Here is a 15,134-nt window from a genome sequence, read left to right on the forward strand (position 1 = left end):
TTTACCTGTGGGCAGGCCCCCGAGAGGGAGGAAGATGCAGCTGTCAGTCCTCAGACCTGGCCTCTCAAGTCCCAGACCTTTCTACCAGTTTATGTGTGTCAGAACAGTCAGAAGAGGGAGATCCCTGGCCGGGGTTCAATCCCTGGTCGGGGAGCTAAGATCCCGCAACCTGTGAGTCACGGCGTAGGACTGTTACAGGAGGGGAGGAGCTGGATTGACGGTGGCGGTTTGAGACAAACGGGCATGCCAGCCGCCAGCAGGAGAGCCGACCAGCCGAAACCGATCTCACCATGGAGCCAGAAAATCAACGGCTGTGTTAAGCCGCTGAGTCCTGGGGTTGTTCGTTACGCAGCAGCACGCATCTGGGCCAGACAGTGACATTTAGAAGTGAGAGCCTGCCAGTCACAAAACCCTGAAATGTGGCTCTTTGGAGCCAGGCAGCAGGCGAGCCTGGCAGTCAGTGAGGACTTCCATCCCCAGTGAAGGACAGAGAAGGGCAGGGCTGGGTCAGGATCGGTGGGGAAGTGGAAGACCACCCGGTGCTAACAGGGCAGACAGAGGCCAACTGGTTTCTTTCCGTCATTTATGCTAAAGTAAAATAAAGAAAAGACAAATAAACTAAGCAAGTAATGTTCCATGTCCCACCAGAAGCTGGAGGAAATATTTCAAGTCGGGTCTTACAACTGGAAAATAAAAATATTTCTCAATCCCAGTCTTTCCAGGTAGCAACTGTCCTCAAGGTAAGAAATGGCATGCTGCGGAGGATTAAACCCAGGGCACTGCCAGCAAAGCACAACTTCAGGGTTAGAAGAAATCAAGGATGTGGTATATGACCCCTTGTTAAAATTGCTGAAAGAGCCCGGGGGAGTGGACCTTCACATACGCTCTGAGCCACACGAAAGGGCTTCCAAGTGTCTTGAGGGACGGAGCACACGGCTCGACCTTGACGTTCACAGCAGAAAGGAGCCTCTCAAAGATACTTGCAGGGTGGCTTTTGTCTAATAAAATCTGTTATAATTTGATACCTAGAAAATCTGCAATTTTTTTTTTTAACAGCTGTATCTGCTTAAACTAAAATGGATGATGTTCAAAATAAAAGAGGCTTCTGGGCCCTCAACTTTCTCCAGAAAAGAAGCAGGCTGAAGAGGCTACTTAGGCTGCAAACATTTCCCCGTGGAAGAGGATGCCTGAGGGGCAGGGCAAACAGGCAGAGAGAGAAGCCCACCCCAGAAGAGGGAGAGGGAGGGCATCACTCGCCCTTAAAGGAGCATTGTGACCTTGTCCGCTGCGTTTCAACCCTGCCGCGTGCGTGTGGCTACAGGGAGCACGCCGTCCTTTTCCTTTTTGAACCGGGTGTCTATTTACTTTTCCTGTGCTTCCCCATGGAATGTGGGTCTTGCAGGGGCAGGTAACTTGCTTCTGGCTTTGCTGCATGTCGTAAGCCAAGAGCAGTAGCAAGGTGTGGTTCTGGGGTCTTCATGCAGGAGGAACTTGAATCATTAGGGGCCAGAGTGTGGACCGGTGGCGCCCGCCCCCACCCGCCATAAGCTGTGCTTTCCAGAACTCGTGCTGCCGTGCACACCCCTCCCACACGGATTCCAGGCTTGCCGGCAGGACTTGCTGTGGCCAGCGGATACTAGCAGGGGAGATCCGAGCAGAGGTCCAACAGGGCCTGTCACGTAGAGTAGAGCCTCCACGCGGTGAGCGGTGCAGCTCTCCTGGCTAAATAACAGGACACCCCGCCCAGGGCAGGCCACAGGGAAGAGAAATGTGCCCCAGGTGAGTTCTCAGCTGGCTGCAAATGAAGGAAGGGCCCCCGACACTGGGTGGCACGGAAGATCCCCTGTCAGTCACACAATCGTGCAAAGTAATAAGCTGACGTGGTTGGACGCCAAGAAGTGTGTCACACAACAGCAGATCACAGAGACGTGAGCGTCCCCGGCACCTGCAGCCTCTCGCGAGTCTGCGCGGCTCTGAACCCCTTTCCATCTTTGCTCACCCCTACATCAGCGGTCCCCGAAGCCCCCTGAGTGCCCTGGGCAGGCACGGGGCCCAGACTCTTAGGCGTCTCTGTCCGTGCCCTCACCTCTCCACACTCGCCGGGGTCCCCTCCGTCCTGGCTGCACCCAAATCTTCCTTCGCCTTGCTTTCTCAGGAGCAGCCTGGATAGACTGGAGACACGCAGCTACCCTGACTGGGCAGATGACACTGCCGGGCCCGCTGCTGTCTTCTCCTAGCTCCATCCTCGTCCTCTCTCCTGGGACCAGCTCCCTTCTCACCTTCAGCTGATGGCCTCCTTCTCATCAGAGGAGAACCCCCCAGCTTCCTACATCCACACTCCCTTCCCTCAGACTCCCCTTGGAGCTGTGGCTGGGCGAACCGCCTGAGCAGTCCCGGGCCAGCCCTCCCACTCTCCTCTCGGCCACGGCTCACCTCTTCTCCTCCACGGGCTCATTCCCGCTGGTGGAAAGCCTGCTGTTTCCTTTCCCACTACAAAACCAACAGTTTCTCTGGACTTGCCTCTTCTTTCTCGCTTTGGTCGTTTCTCTGCTCCCTTTCAGCCAGAACACCTTGAAGAGCAGTTGGTCCCGAGGCATTCCCTTCCATTCCCCCTCAGCCCCCTCAGGCCGGCTTACTCCTCCACCACGGACACGTTAAGGTGACGGGCGCCCTCGCTGTGCGTTCTGTGCAAATCCGGGATCTCTCAGCAGCACTGGGCAAGGCCGATCTCTCCTTCTCAGCCTAGCACTGTCAGCGCTTGGCCCACTGCCCTCTCCTGGCTCCCCTCCTACCTGACATCCTCATGCTCTGGACCAGCTCCTCCTTCCAGCCTCCCTTCCCCCTTAGCATGAGAATACGCAGGGCTCAACCTTTCCCCCTCTATTTGCATTTCCTCCCATGGTGAGCTCGTCCAGTTGTACAGCTTTAAGTAGGAGAAATACGCTGGTGAACATCAGTCTACACTCAGGTATCCGATTGCCTTATAACCTTAGCCTGTGGCATGAGGAATAAATATATTTTTATCTTGCTAAGCCGCTGACAATTTAGGGTTGTTTGTTACTGCAGCATAACCAGGGCTATCCTGACTGCCGTCAAAGGTGGCCCCAGTACCATCATTTCTTAGTCGGGTAAGCTTGCATTAGCTCCCTAAACGTCCTGCCTGCTCCCACCCTTCCCTCACTGTCTGCATCAGCTGCCATGATGCACTAAAAAGCTATTCCTCGTTTCCTATCCTCCAATGGCTCCCTTTTCTGAGTGTAAAAGTCACAGTGCTCCCCAGACCCCACACCCTTCCCAACCTCCACCTCTCTGGCCATGTGCCCTGTTGCTCTGATGCGTTCATTGGCTCACAGAGACCGCCTCCGCTTTTCAAAAACGCCCAGCTGGGGCCAGATTAGGGCCTTGGCACTGGGCTCTCCCCGCTGCTGGGGATGCTGTTCCCCTGGAGCCCGCAGAGCTCACCCGCTCTCTCCCTCCCAGTTTGCTCAGGTTACTTGGCAGTGAGATCCACCCCGCCTCCACTTTCCCGGGGCCTCCAACTCCCTGATGCTGGTCTACTCGTTTCCCCACAGCGTTGATCACTTTCTAACAAGGCGAGTAACTCGCTGGTCATGGGCCTTTTCTGGCCTCCCTCGCTAGAACAGGAGCAGGGGTTTGCTTGGTGCACTGGTGTAGAGCGGTTTCATTGGGGGTTGGGAGCGAGAGCCAGATGGAGTGGTTGCCAGGAGACAGGTATACCCCCAACCCCCGACCCCGAATCGTCAGGTCTGGGAGTTCCTGTTCGGGAAGGATTTGGAGCAGGCTTTTCAGCGCCCCTTCTCGAAGCCCAGGGAAGGATCGTGTCGCACAGGCATGGGCTATGGGATCCTGATCCCGGCCCATGCGCGGAGGCGGCCAGGGAGAAGGGCGGGCGCAGTTCCCGGTCAGCCAACAGCGCTCGCTGGGCTCCCACGTTCCGAGGGCACTGGACCCAGCCACGGAGTCATACGGGCCCCGGGACTCCGGATCCGCGAATCCACCCCGGCCTCCAGCCCTCTGTCCAGGGACTAGTCACAGGGAGCCGCAGCCAGCCCCGACCTGCAGGGCCCGGACGGCCCAGAGTGCCCAGCCAAACCGCCCGTTGCGCGGGCCGAGGCCGGGCTCGGGGGTCTGCGCTGCGAGCGGGTGGCGCACCCTCCCGCACAAAGCTTCCCGCGAAACTGACGTAGCGCCGGGCGGCCGCGCAGGCTCCGCCCCCGGCCGCGCCCCTCCCCGGCGCGCTCGCCGCGCCCCAACGCGCCTGCGCACTCGCCCTCCAGCCACTGGCTGCGGCGTGGCGGCGCGCGCCGGCCGGCGCCCTGCGCGCCGCGCGATTGGCCAGGCGGCGGCGGGCGGGGGTGTGTCCGCCGCGCGCCCCGCCCCTGGCTCCGCTCGCGGAGGTGCGCGCGGCGGTGGCGGCGGCGGCGGCGGCGGCGGCGGCGGCGCGTGGCAGGTCCGGCGGGCGCCCGGCGGCGGCGGCCCGACCCCGGCCCAGCCTCGTCCCGCCCGCCCGCCCGCCTGGCCCCGTTCCCGGCCCCCACTCGCCCGCCCGGTGCGCCGCGGCCCCGCCCCGGCACCTCCCGAGGGAGCGGCGCCGCCGGCCGAGCGCAGGCCCGGCCATGACCGACTTCAAATTGGGCATCGTGCGGCTCGGCCGGGTGGCCGGAAAGGTGCGCGGCGCGGCTTGGGGCCGGCGTCGGGCGGGAGGCGTGGGGCGCCGGGCCGGGGCCGAGGGCCGGGGCTGGGGTGAGGCTAGGGGCTGAGCGGCGCTGGGGGTCGCGGGCGCGGGCTGGGAGTCGGAGTCGGAGTCGGGGGTGCGAGGCTGGGGGCGCAGGGCCCGGCCAGCGCGGCGGGACGCACGGGCACAGGCCCTAGGTTCGCCGGCGGCCTGGTTCCTGGGGCAGCTTTGGTCCAGTGCCGGCTCCGGCCGTGCGCCGTGGGTCGAGGGCTGCGGCTGTGCCTGCGGCCGCGGGGAGCGCAGGCCCTTCCGGGGCAGCGCGCTCGGTCTCCGGCGGCCCCTGCGGGTCCGTAGTGAGCTTCGCGCAGGGCTCGGGCTGCTCGCGGCGGCCCCGTCGGGCTGAGCCTCAGTTGGCCTCGGCCGAGCGGGGCCTCCCTCTGCTTCTCTCCCTTACCGGGCCCCGCCCTCCGCGTGTTCGAGGCTGGGGCTTCCTGGCACCTGTGGGCATTGAGGCTTGGCTGTTTCCAGGAGCCGGCCGGCCGTGCAGCTGAACCAGCCACGGACCTTACCCTGGATGGGAACCCTGTTCCCATCACCAGCGGCGGAAGCTTCTGGTGGGAGAGAGGAGCAGAGGCAGTCAGATGAAGGTAAAGCCGGTTCAGATAACTAGTAAAAAGCTCTCCAAGCGAAAGTGAGACTGGTCCATTTCGGGGACCGTTTCCTGCCCTCCCGCAAAGGGCAGTCACTTTCTAACTACGGAAGGGTGGGCTCCTTATTAGCCTTGCGATCTCTGCAACTCAGCGGTTGTCTGCAGTAATGCCATCCTTTAAAACTTTTACTTGGAACGTGTTAGACGAAGAGATAGGAGGGACAGTTCCATGAACACCTGTGTGCCGCCTGCCTGATGGTTGGAACCTTCCAGATATTCTGCTTCAATCCCGGGGCCCTGCCTCTATTCTTGTGACACCGTGGTCTCGGACTGGGCTTATGGACACATTGACACGCACAGCTTAGTGGATGAGCAGTTAGTTCTCAGGCACTTCTCATGGCTAGTCGTGAGCAGACGGCAGGTGGGGCCTGGCGCCACAGCTGTGCGCGGTGCTAAGTGGGGAGAGAGCGGCCTTTGGCACATCTGCCTGCCTTCAGGGTGGATTGGCCGCTCTGAGCCCGTGAGGGCTGCTCCTGCCTACTGTTAGTGCCCTGTGCTGATTCCAAATGTGACGTCTTCAAACGTTAATTTCCAGACCAAGTATACGCTGATAGATGAGCAGGACATCCCGCTGGTGGAGGGCTACTCGTTCGAGGTAAGGATTCTGCTCCTTTGCTGGCCTGCCTACGGTCGTGCCAAGGGGGGTCATGAGGGGTGGGTCTTCACCCCTGTGGCGTGAGGCAGGCCCTTGCATGTGAGCTGCTCAAGCAGGCGGGTGAAGCCCTGTCCAGAACCCTGGTCTCCAGGGAACCTGTCTGTCAGTGTGGACCCCGCCCCCCCCTCCCCACCGCCTCCGTGATGCTTGCTGTCTTTCTCACTTCCACGTTGCTTGCAAGCTCTTCCCAAAAAAGAGACAAATGGTGCCATGTCTGTGATTGAGTTCAGTCGGATAAACTGCTGTGCCCAGGGAGACTGTCCAGGACTGCCCCACCTCCTCTCCAGCCTCGGCCTCCTGCAGGGCCCGGTGCCTTTGTTCTTACCTGGCTGTTTGGGCTCCAGTCCTCACCTGCCTGCTCCTCCCTCCACCCTGTAGACCCAGCCCACTCCTGTCTCACCCTTCACCCTTTTATGCTTGCTTGTTCCAGGGCTTACCTTTTTTTTACTGGATTAGGGACTTTTTTTTTTTTAAGGGTAGGGAGATTTATTTCCCTGTGTCCACGTCCACAGTATTTTGCAAAGAGTGGTTCTTAAGTGTGTTGCCTTCATGTAGGCGGGTACTTCTCCGTGCCACGTGTCTGGAAGCCTCCAGAGACCACCAAGGTCCCAGGAACAGGCCTGGCCTTTGTCCCTCTGGCTTGTTTGTTTCCTTCGTTTTTCTAAGAGGAATTTGGAATGTTGTGGAGAATTGCAGGCTTTTTAACAGAGCTTTTTCTTGTTTCTTCTCAGGCCCGGATGGAAGTAGACGCAGATGGAAATGGTGCTAAGATATTTGCATATGCCTTTGACAAAAACCGAGGGAGGGGGTCGGGACGGCTCCTTCATGAGCTGCTGTGGTAGGTGTTTCCAAGCTGCTGCTTCCCTTTCTGGGTTAGCACCAGCCTTGCGGTGCGAGGGGCTTGGGCAGCCAGAGGCCTTTCTGCCTCGTCGACAGATGATACCTTGCCCAGGCCTCCCAGTCACGTCTTTGTCATTGCCCCTGCCTGGGAGGATGGCTGCTCTCCGTCCCCTGGCGCTGGCAGGGTGGCCTGAGAGTCTGTAGGCCATGTGCCCTTCCTGCTCCCAGCACTCGGGCCACAGCGCCTCTGGAGGCGGGTGGAGTCTGGCCCCTTCTAGGTCCCTTTGAGCTTGGCGGTGGGGCACGGGGAAGAGCCGTCCTCCCTTCTGTGTGAACGCTGAGGTTCCGGAGTGCTTGGGCCCACTTGGCGGTGTCCCCCAGGCTGTGTGCGAGGTGGCTTGGGGCTCCACCTTGGCTCCCTGGAGCCTAGCGCTCAAGTCCAGGGGCTGGCCTGTCCCCTTTGGGCCACAGACTGGCAGACTTGGGTTCCCCTCAGCAGCTGTGCTCCCGATGGGCCAAGGGCCATTCAGTGCGCGTGGCTGAGACGAGGGGTCGGGGAGCCTGTCTGGAGCACTGTCTGTTTCCTAGGGAGCGGCACAGGGGAGGCATCGCCCCTGGGTTTCAGGTGGTGCATCTCAACGCCGTCACTGTGGACAATCGCCTGGACAACCTGCAGTTGGTGCCGTGGGGCTGGCGGCCCAGAGCCGAGGAGGCCTCCAGCAAGCAGAGGTAGGTCTTCCTGGGGCCTGGCAGTGCGGCCCCGCCAGGCTCGCTGCCAAGGGAGGCTGGCTCGGCTCTGGCTCCGCAGCTTCTGTGGGTCTGGGAGTGCTGGTCATCTCCCTCCAGGTGTGCAGGCAGGACAGTGCCTCCGAGGTCAGCTGGGCAGCCTGCGCCCCTCCTTGGTCCAGACTCCAGTGTTAGAGCCTGATCCTGACTAAGGGGCCCTCACGTGGCTCTTGAAGGAGGCAGAGCCTCCTGACAGTTAGTTAGGGTTCTTATCCTCCTGGGGATTATGGTAGTCTAGACTTGCGGTTGCACGTGACAGAAACTGAGCCCAATTTGGCTGAAGCAAAAATAGGACCCTTGCTGGCTCCCCTGCTGAGATGTGGCAAGCCACAAAACCGCCTGGAGGTCTCAGGAGCGGCCACCAGGGCTGCACACTGACTGCTCGGCAGCGGCCCGCGGCACTGAGGAGTTGCTTGCTTCGGAGCACTTTTCTGCTCTGCTGGGGATAGGACGGTGGTTTCATCAGCAGAAAGGAAGGTTGGGGATGCTCTGGTGATCCAGCGGTTAGGACTTGGCGCTTCCGCTGCGGTGGGCCCGGGTGTGAACCCGGGTGTGAACCCGGGCTGGGGAACTTAGAGCCCACAGGTTGCATTCTTGTCGTTTACTCGCTAAGTCCTGTGCGACTCTGTAACCCACGGACCCCACACGCCAGGCTCCGCAGTCCTCCACTGTCTCCCGGAGCTTGTTCAAACCCACGTCCATTGAGTCGGTGATGCCATCCAACCATCTCATCCTCTGTCGCCCCCTTCTGCCTTCAATCTTTCCCAGCATTGGAGTATTTTCCAATGAGTTGGCTCTTTGCATCAGGTGGCCAAAGCATTGGAGTTTCAGCTTCAGCATCAGTCCTTTCAAGGAATATTCAGGACTGATCTCCTTTAGAATGGACTGGTTGATCTCCTTGCAGTCCAAGGGACTCTCAAGAGTCTTCTTCTGCACCACAGTTCAAAAGCATCAATTCTTCATTGCTCAGCCTTCCTTATGGTCCAGCTCTCACATCCATACATGACTATTGGAAAAACCGTAACTTTCACTACAGACCTTTGTTGGCAAAGTAATGTCTCTGCTTTTGAATATGCTGTCTAGGGTGGTCGTAACTTTTCTTCCAGGGAGTCAGTGTCTTTTACTTTTGTGGCTGCGGCCACTGTTGGCAGTGGTTTTAGGACCCAAGAAAATAAAACCTGTCACTGCTTCCACTGTTTCCCCTTCTATTTGCCATGAAGTGATGGAACCGGATGCCATGATCTTCATTTTCTGAATGTTGAGCTTTAAGCCAAAATTTTCACTCTCCTCTTTCACTTTCATCAAGAGGCTCTTTAGTTCTTCACTTTCTGCCATAAGGGTGGTGTCATCTGCATATCTGAGGTTATTGCTATTTCTCCTGGCAATCTTGATTCCAGCTTGTGCTTCTTCCAGCCCAGCGTTTCTCATGATGTACTCTGCATGTAAGTTAAATAAGCAGGGTGACAATATACAGTCTTGACGTACTCCTTTTCCTAGTTGGAACCAGTCTGTTCCATGTCCAGTTCTAACTGTTGCTTCGTGACCTGCATACAGATTTCTCAGGAGGCAGGAAGGTGGTCTGGTATTCCCATCTCTTTCAGAATTTTCACGTTTGTTGCGATCCACACAGTCAAAGGCTTTAGCTTTAGTCAGTGAAGCAGAAGTAGGTGTTGGTTTGGAATTCCTTTGCTTTTTGTATGATCCAGCAGATGTTGGCAATTTAATCTCTGGTTCCTCTGCCTTTTCTAAGTCTACCTTGAACATCTGGAAATTCTTGGTTCATGTACTGTCGCCTCACTTGAAGGGTTTTGAGCATTACCTTGCCAGCATGTGAGATGAGTGCAATTGTATGGTAGTTTGAGCATTCTTTGGCATTGCCTTTCTTTGGGATTGGAATGAAAACTGACCTTCTCCAGTCCTGTGGCCGCTGTTGAATTTTCAAACTCTGCTGGCATATTGAGTGCAGCACTTTCACAGCATCGTCTCTTAGGACTTGGAATAGTTCAGCTGGAATTCTATCACTTCCACTAACTTTGTTTGTGGTGATGCTTCCTAAGGCCCAGTAACTTCACACTCCAGGATGTTTGGCTCTAGGTGAGTGATCACACCATTGTGATTATCTGGGTTGTGAAGACCTTTTTCGTATAGTTCTTATGCGTATTCTTGCCGCCTCTTCTTAGCCTCTTATGCTTCTGTTGGGCCCTTGGCGTTTCCGCCCCTTATCGAGCCCCCCTCACACGGCTGTTCCCGCGGCGTCTCCAGTTTCCTTGCCCAGCTCTGCAGTCCCTGCCGTTGTGTTGGTTTCCTGTGTCTTTGCATTGTTCCCCTAAGAAGGCTTTCTTGTCTCTCCTTTTCTCGGAAACCCTGCATTCAGCTGGGTGTACCTTTCCTCCTCTGCCTCTCACTCCTCTTCTTTCCTCAGCTGTCCGTAAGCCCTCCTCAGACGACCACGTCGCCTTGCTGCATTTCTCTTTCTTGGGGATGGTTTTGGTGACTGCCTCCTGCGCAGCGTGGCAGACCTCTGTCCATGGGTCTGCAGGCTGTCTATCAGATCTAACTCCTTGACTCTGTTTCTCCCTTCCACTGTACTATCATAAGGGATTTGATTTAGGCCATACCCGAATGGTCTAGTGGTTTTCCCCACTTTCTACAATTTAAGTATGAACTTGGCAATAAGGAGCTCATGATCTGAGCCACAGTCAGCTCCCCATCTTGGTTTTGCTGTCTGCATAGAGCTTCTCCATCTTTGGCTGCAAAGACTACAGGCAGTCTGCTTTCAGTGCTGACCGTCTGGTGGCGTCCATGTGTGGGTCAGCCTCTTGTGCTGTTGGAAGAGGGTGTTTGCTGTGACCAGTGCGTCCTCTTGGCAAAACTCTGTTGCCCTTTGCCGGTTTCATTCTGTACTCCAAGGCCAAGCTTGCCTGTTACTCCAGGAATCTCTTGACTTTCCCCTTTAGTACTCCAATCCACTATGATAAAAAGGAGCTTTTCTTTGCTGTTAGTTCTAGAAGGTCTTGTAGGTCTTCCTAGAACTGTTCAAATTCAGGTTTCTTCATCATTACTGGTTGGGGCATAGACTCGGATTACTGTGATGCTAAGTGGTTTGCCTTGGAAACGAACAGATCATTCTGTTGTTTTTGAGATTGTACCCAAGTACTGCGTTTCGGACTCTCTCGTTGACTGTGAGGGCTACTCCATTTCTTCTAAGGGATTCCTGCGCACAGTAGTAGATACAATGGTCATCGGAATTCCATTCGCCTATTCCTATCCACAGGTTGCGTGGCACAGCAAAAAAAAAAAATAACCCAAACAAAAGGCTGTGTCATCAGGACGAGTGTAGGGGCGGCTGAGCGGTCGGCAGGCAGGTGGCTCAGCACTCGCACGAGACCATGGCGGGCCTGGGCCAGCTCTGCCGCGGACTGCTGCAGCCGCCGGGGGATGGCCCCATGCTGCCTCACAGCGCTCTGGGGCCCTGCCCCGAGGGCCCTCCCTGTCGGTCATCCCAGGAACCAGCTGGTCAGGGTCGCTGTGGCTTGCCAGCAGCGATCAGCCTGTCCGCAGTCCCGCACGTGCTGGGGCCCAGCTGTCCTGAGGGCGGCCTGAGCTCCCCGCCGCCCGGTGCCATGTGCCCTCCCGCCTCATCCGTGGCCTCTGCCCGGTGGCTCGTGGTGGGAATCGGCCCCTTCGACTCGGGGGTCCCCGGACCCCTGGTTGCTGCCCCGGCGTCACCCCGGTGGGCACAGGGTGGCCCAGCCAGGTGGAATGTGCTCTAGGCAGAGGAGCAGTGTCCTCCCTTCCCGTCTTCAGACGCCGGCTGGGGCTGAGCCTCCCCTCCCGTCGGCCTTCCAGGGCCTCACTAAGGAGCTCGGGAAGCACCAGCGTTCTCCCCCACCCTTACTCTCACCCCTTGCTTCTTTAAAGAAACCTTTGTATTGTGGTAGAACACGGATGACGCCGCTTAACCCCTTTCGAGTGTGTTTCTGTGGCGTTGAGCACACTTGCAGTGCGGTGCAGCCGCCGCCACCACGGCCTCCGGAGCCGTCTCCTCTTCCCAAAGGCAGCTGTGCCCTGACAGCGCTGCGCCGCCCCCCCCCAGACCCCCGAGCCCCGCCGCTCCACCAGCCGCGGGCCTTGATCCCGGCTGAGCGGGCTGGCGGCACTCGTCCTCCGGTCTGGCTCCCTCACGCCTCCTCACGCACGTCCGCAAGACTCGTCCGCATCACGGCCTGGGTCAGAGCTCCCTTCTTAAGGTTAGGTAGCACTCCACTGTGTGTGTGCACGTGTGCGTGTGTACACATAGGCGTGTGCGCGTGTGCGTGCGTGTGCATGTGTGCGCGTGTGCGTGCGTGTGCATGTGTGCGCATAGGCGTGCGCGCGCGTGTGCGTGTGTGCGCATAGGCGCGTGTGTGTGCGTGTGTGCGCCTGTGTGTGTGCACATAGGCGTGTGCGTGTGTGCGCATAGGCGTGTGCGCATAGGCGTGTGCACGTGCGTGTGCGCGCATAGGCGTGTGCGTGTGTGCACATAGGCGTGTGTGTGCGTGCGCATAGGCGTATGCGTGTGCGCGGAGGCCCGTGGCAGCACGTGGTGCTCTCTGTCGCTCGATAGACGCCGTCCCAGGAGTGCGAGGTGGCCCCGCTGCCGTTCTGAGTTGTCTTCCTGATGGTCAGTGATGCTGAGCGTCGTTTCATGTGCTTTTTGGGCCTGTGTGTGTCTCCTGTGGAGAAATCTCTCTTCAAAACTTGGTTTTTCAGTTGAGCTGCAGAGCTCTCTATACAGGGTGGTGCAGGGTTTGCAAATGTTCTCTCCCTTTCTATAGATGGCCGTATTCTACTGGATTTTTTGATGCACGAAATACTTGAGTCTCCACACCTTGTTTCACAAAATACTGGATTTTTTGATGCACGAAATACTTGATTTCCACACCTTGTCTCACGAGCCTTTTCTCTTCCTTCCGTCACCGTGCCCTTGTTGCCGCGCCCCAGGTCGTTGCGTGTCTGATGCTGCGAGGCCTTGTCCCGGGTTTTCTCCGAGAGTTTTGCTGTTTGGGGTCTTACATTTAGGCCTTTTTTTTTTTTTAACTTTTTTAAACTGAAGTACAGGTTTACTGAGGTGGTTTAGTGGCAGAGAACCCACCTGCCAGTGCAGGACACACAGGTTCAGTCCCTGCCTGGGTCAGGAAGACCCCCTGGAGGAGGGCCTGGCAACCCACTCCGGTATTCTTGCCTGGAGAGTCCCATGGACAGAGGAGCCTGGCGGGGTCGCAGAGTTCATGGGAGTTCATGGGGGTTCATGGGGTCGCAGAGTCAGACACGACTGAGCGCGCGGGCATAGCAGATTCCCAGTGCTGTGCCAGACCCTTCCGTTTTTATCCAAGTCCCTCTCGGCCTGGCCTCCAGAGACAGCAGGCGCGTTGGAGGGGCTGGAGCACCCACCCCATTGCTTTCGCGGGGCAGCAGGTGCCTCCTTTGAAGGCCGGCCCCAGGGGTAGGCTGCTCCTTGCTTTGGGTTTGACCCGTCCGCTGGTACCTGCGGTGGTGGGGCAGGTGTGGGCAGCTCTGAGCTTCTGGCCCCGTCCAGGCAGAGAAGCCGTCGGGGGGTGGAGAGTAACTGCAGCACCTAGAGGGTGGGTCACCCAGATCCCCAGGTCTCTCCAGGGGCAGATTTGAGCACCTCTGGGGCTGCGAGCAGGAAGAGAGGTGGCCTGGTGTTGCCCAGGGCGGGCTGAGCCTGCAGCTGAAACCACGTGGTCTCCAAGCCTGTCGTGTGCGCGGCTCTCACGGTGTTGGGAAGACTGAGGGGCAAGACACACACAGCCCTTCCTGTGCCTTTTAGTGAGAGAGGAACAGGCTGAATCCTGGGTGTTATGGGGAGGTGAGCCGGTGGGCCAAAGGACAGTCAGACTGTTGGTCACAGTTGGGGGGGGTGTCCTGCGAAGGGGAGGCAGCTGGTCCACCCTGGGGTCACCTCCTGTAACGTGCGTGCCTTGCCCCTTCCTGGCCAAAGGGGCCTGAGACCCCGTTTCTTTTGTTAAGGGAGCAAAGCCTATACTGGCTGGCGATTCAGCAGCTGCCCACAGACCCCATAGAGGAGCAGTTCCCGGTGCTGAGCGTGACGCGGTACTACAACGCCAACGGGGACGTGGTGGAGGAGGAGGAGACGTCCTGTGCCTACTACGAGTGCCACTACCCCCCCTGCACGGTGATGGAGAGGCAGGTGCGTGCCAGCCGCGCCCGGGGCGGCGCTGCTCCCCGCGGGCCGCCCGGCCGGAGCCGGGCCCTCCCGCCTCGGCGCGGGCGGCCGGGTCCCCCGGGACCGTGCGTGACCGCCCCGGGCTCCTCTGTGTCCTTTCAGCTCCGGGAGTTCAACATCTGCGGGCGCTGCCAGGTGGCGCGCTACTGCGGCTCGCAGTGCCAGCAGAAGGACTGGCCAGCCCACAAGAAGCACTGCCGGGAGAAGCGGCGCCCCTCCCCGCACGAGCTGGAGCCCGAGCGATGACGCGGCGGCCGCGCGGCTCCCGGCTCCCCAGCGGCGGGCGCGGCGGCCGCCGGCGGGCCCGGGGTTCCCCCTGCACTGCCCCTGCCCCCGTCCGCAGCCAGAGGCTCCCCTGGAGCAGAGACAGCTGGGAGGGCCTGCCGGACGCTTCTCATTATTTATATGTTAATATGTTTGTAAACTCATGTACAGTTTTTTTGGGGGGGGGAAGGCGGGAGGGTTCAGAAGTACAAATCGGGTCGTTTGCTGTAACGCTTACTGGGCGGCCGGGCCAAGGCGGGCGGGGGACAGCAGGCACAGTAAAGTGGGGCCGCCCGCACCCTGGCCGTGCTCTGCTCTCTGCCTCAGGCGGCGTCCGTGGGCACAGATGGCGAGGCTGCCCCCAGGCTCGGGAGACGCATACCCGGCGGCCAGCAGGGGCCGCCGTTGTCACCCACACCCCGGGCACTCAGGGCGGGGGGGCCCCGTGACTTGAAGCTTGCCTAGGCGCCCAGCGTCCTGTACACCTTGCTGAGCACCCCCAGGGGCCGCAGGCGGCTGTGGCGGCAACCCTGGACCGCCCCGGCTCACCCCCAGCCCCACACGGCCCCCCAGGCTCCCCGCTGTCTGCCGGGACGCTGTGCGTGTGCCTGCCTGACCAGGGCCAGCTCCTGGGTGGCCTTTGGTATGTGAGCTGAACTTTCCATGGCTGCCTTTGCAGAGCTTGGAGGCTTCTTGGACAGTGTGTCTGGAGAACAGGACTGAGGAGATGGGGAGCAGGCGGGCACCTCAGTCCCAACACCAAGGGAGGGCTTTTCTTCAAGGGAAGGGGCCCAAGTGCCCACGGGTTTTGGCTGAGAAGACCTGGCTGCCGTGGAGGTTGGCCGTGGTGCCTCTTCCAAGTTCAAGTCTTTGCTGCAAGGGGGTCTGCTCCAGGTGCCCCAGACCGCCAGGGGGCTTAGCAAACTGTTGGGGA

At 59.1% G+C, this 15,134-nt stretch overlaps 1 protein-coding gene across 2 annotated transcripts; it reads left to right on the top strand.

Moving 5' to 3' along the window:
- The first annotated feature begins 4,371 nt into the window (after positions 1-4,371).
- Positions 4,372-14,498, top strand: ZMYND19 (zinc finger MYND-type containing 19). Of its 2 annotated transcripts, XM_069579670.1 has the most exons (7): positions 4,397-4,688; positions 5,225-5,343; positions 5,941-6,000; positions 6,792-6,898; positions 7,489-7,629; positions 13,720-13,900; positions 14,039-14,498. In XM_069579670.1, the coding sequence occupies exons 2-7, from the start codon at positions 5,338-5,340 to the stop codon at positions 14,180-14,182; spliced, it is 639 nt and encodes a 212-aa protein (XP_069435771.1). In that variant the 5' UTR covers positions 4,397-4,688; positions 5,225-5,337; the 3' UTR covers positions 14,183-14,498. The 2 variants fall into 2 exon arrangements, with proteins under 2 accessions (XP_069435770.1, XP_069435771.1); XM_069579669.1 differs by lacking the exon at positions 5,225-5,343 and having other exon boundaries at positions 4,372-4,688.
- Positions 14,499-15,134: the final 636 nt, after the last annotated feature.

The sequence above is a fragment of the Ovis canadensis genome, chromosome 3, assembly GCF_042477335.2.
Source record: "Ovis canadensis isolate MfBH-ARS-UI-01 breed Bighorn chromosome 3, ARS-UI_OviCan_v2, whole genome shotgun sequence".
NCBI lineage: Eukaryota > Metazoa > Chordata > Mammalia > Artiodactyla > Bovidae > Ovis > Ovis canadensis.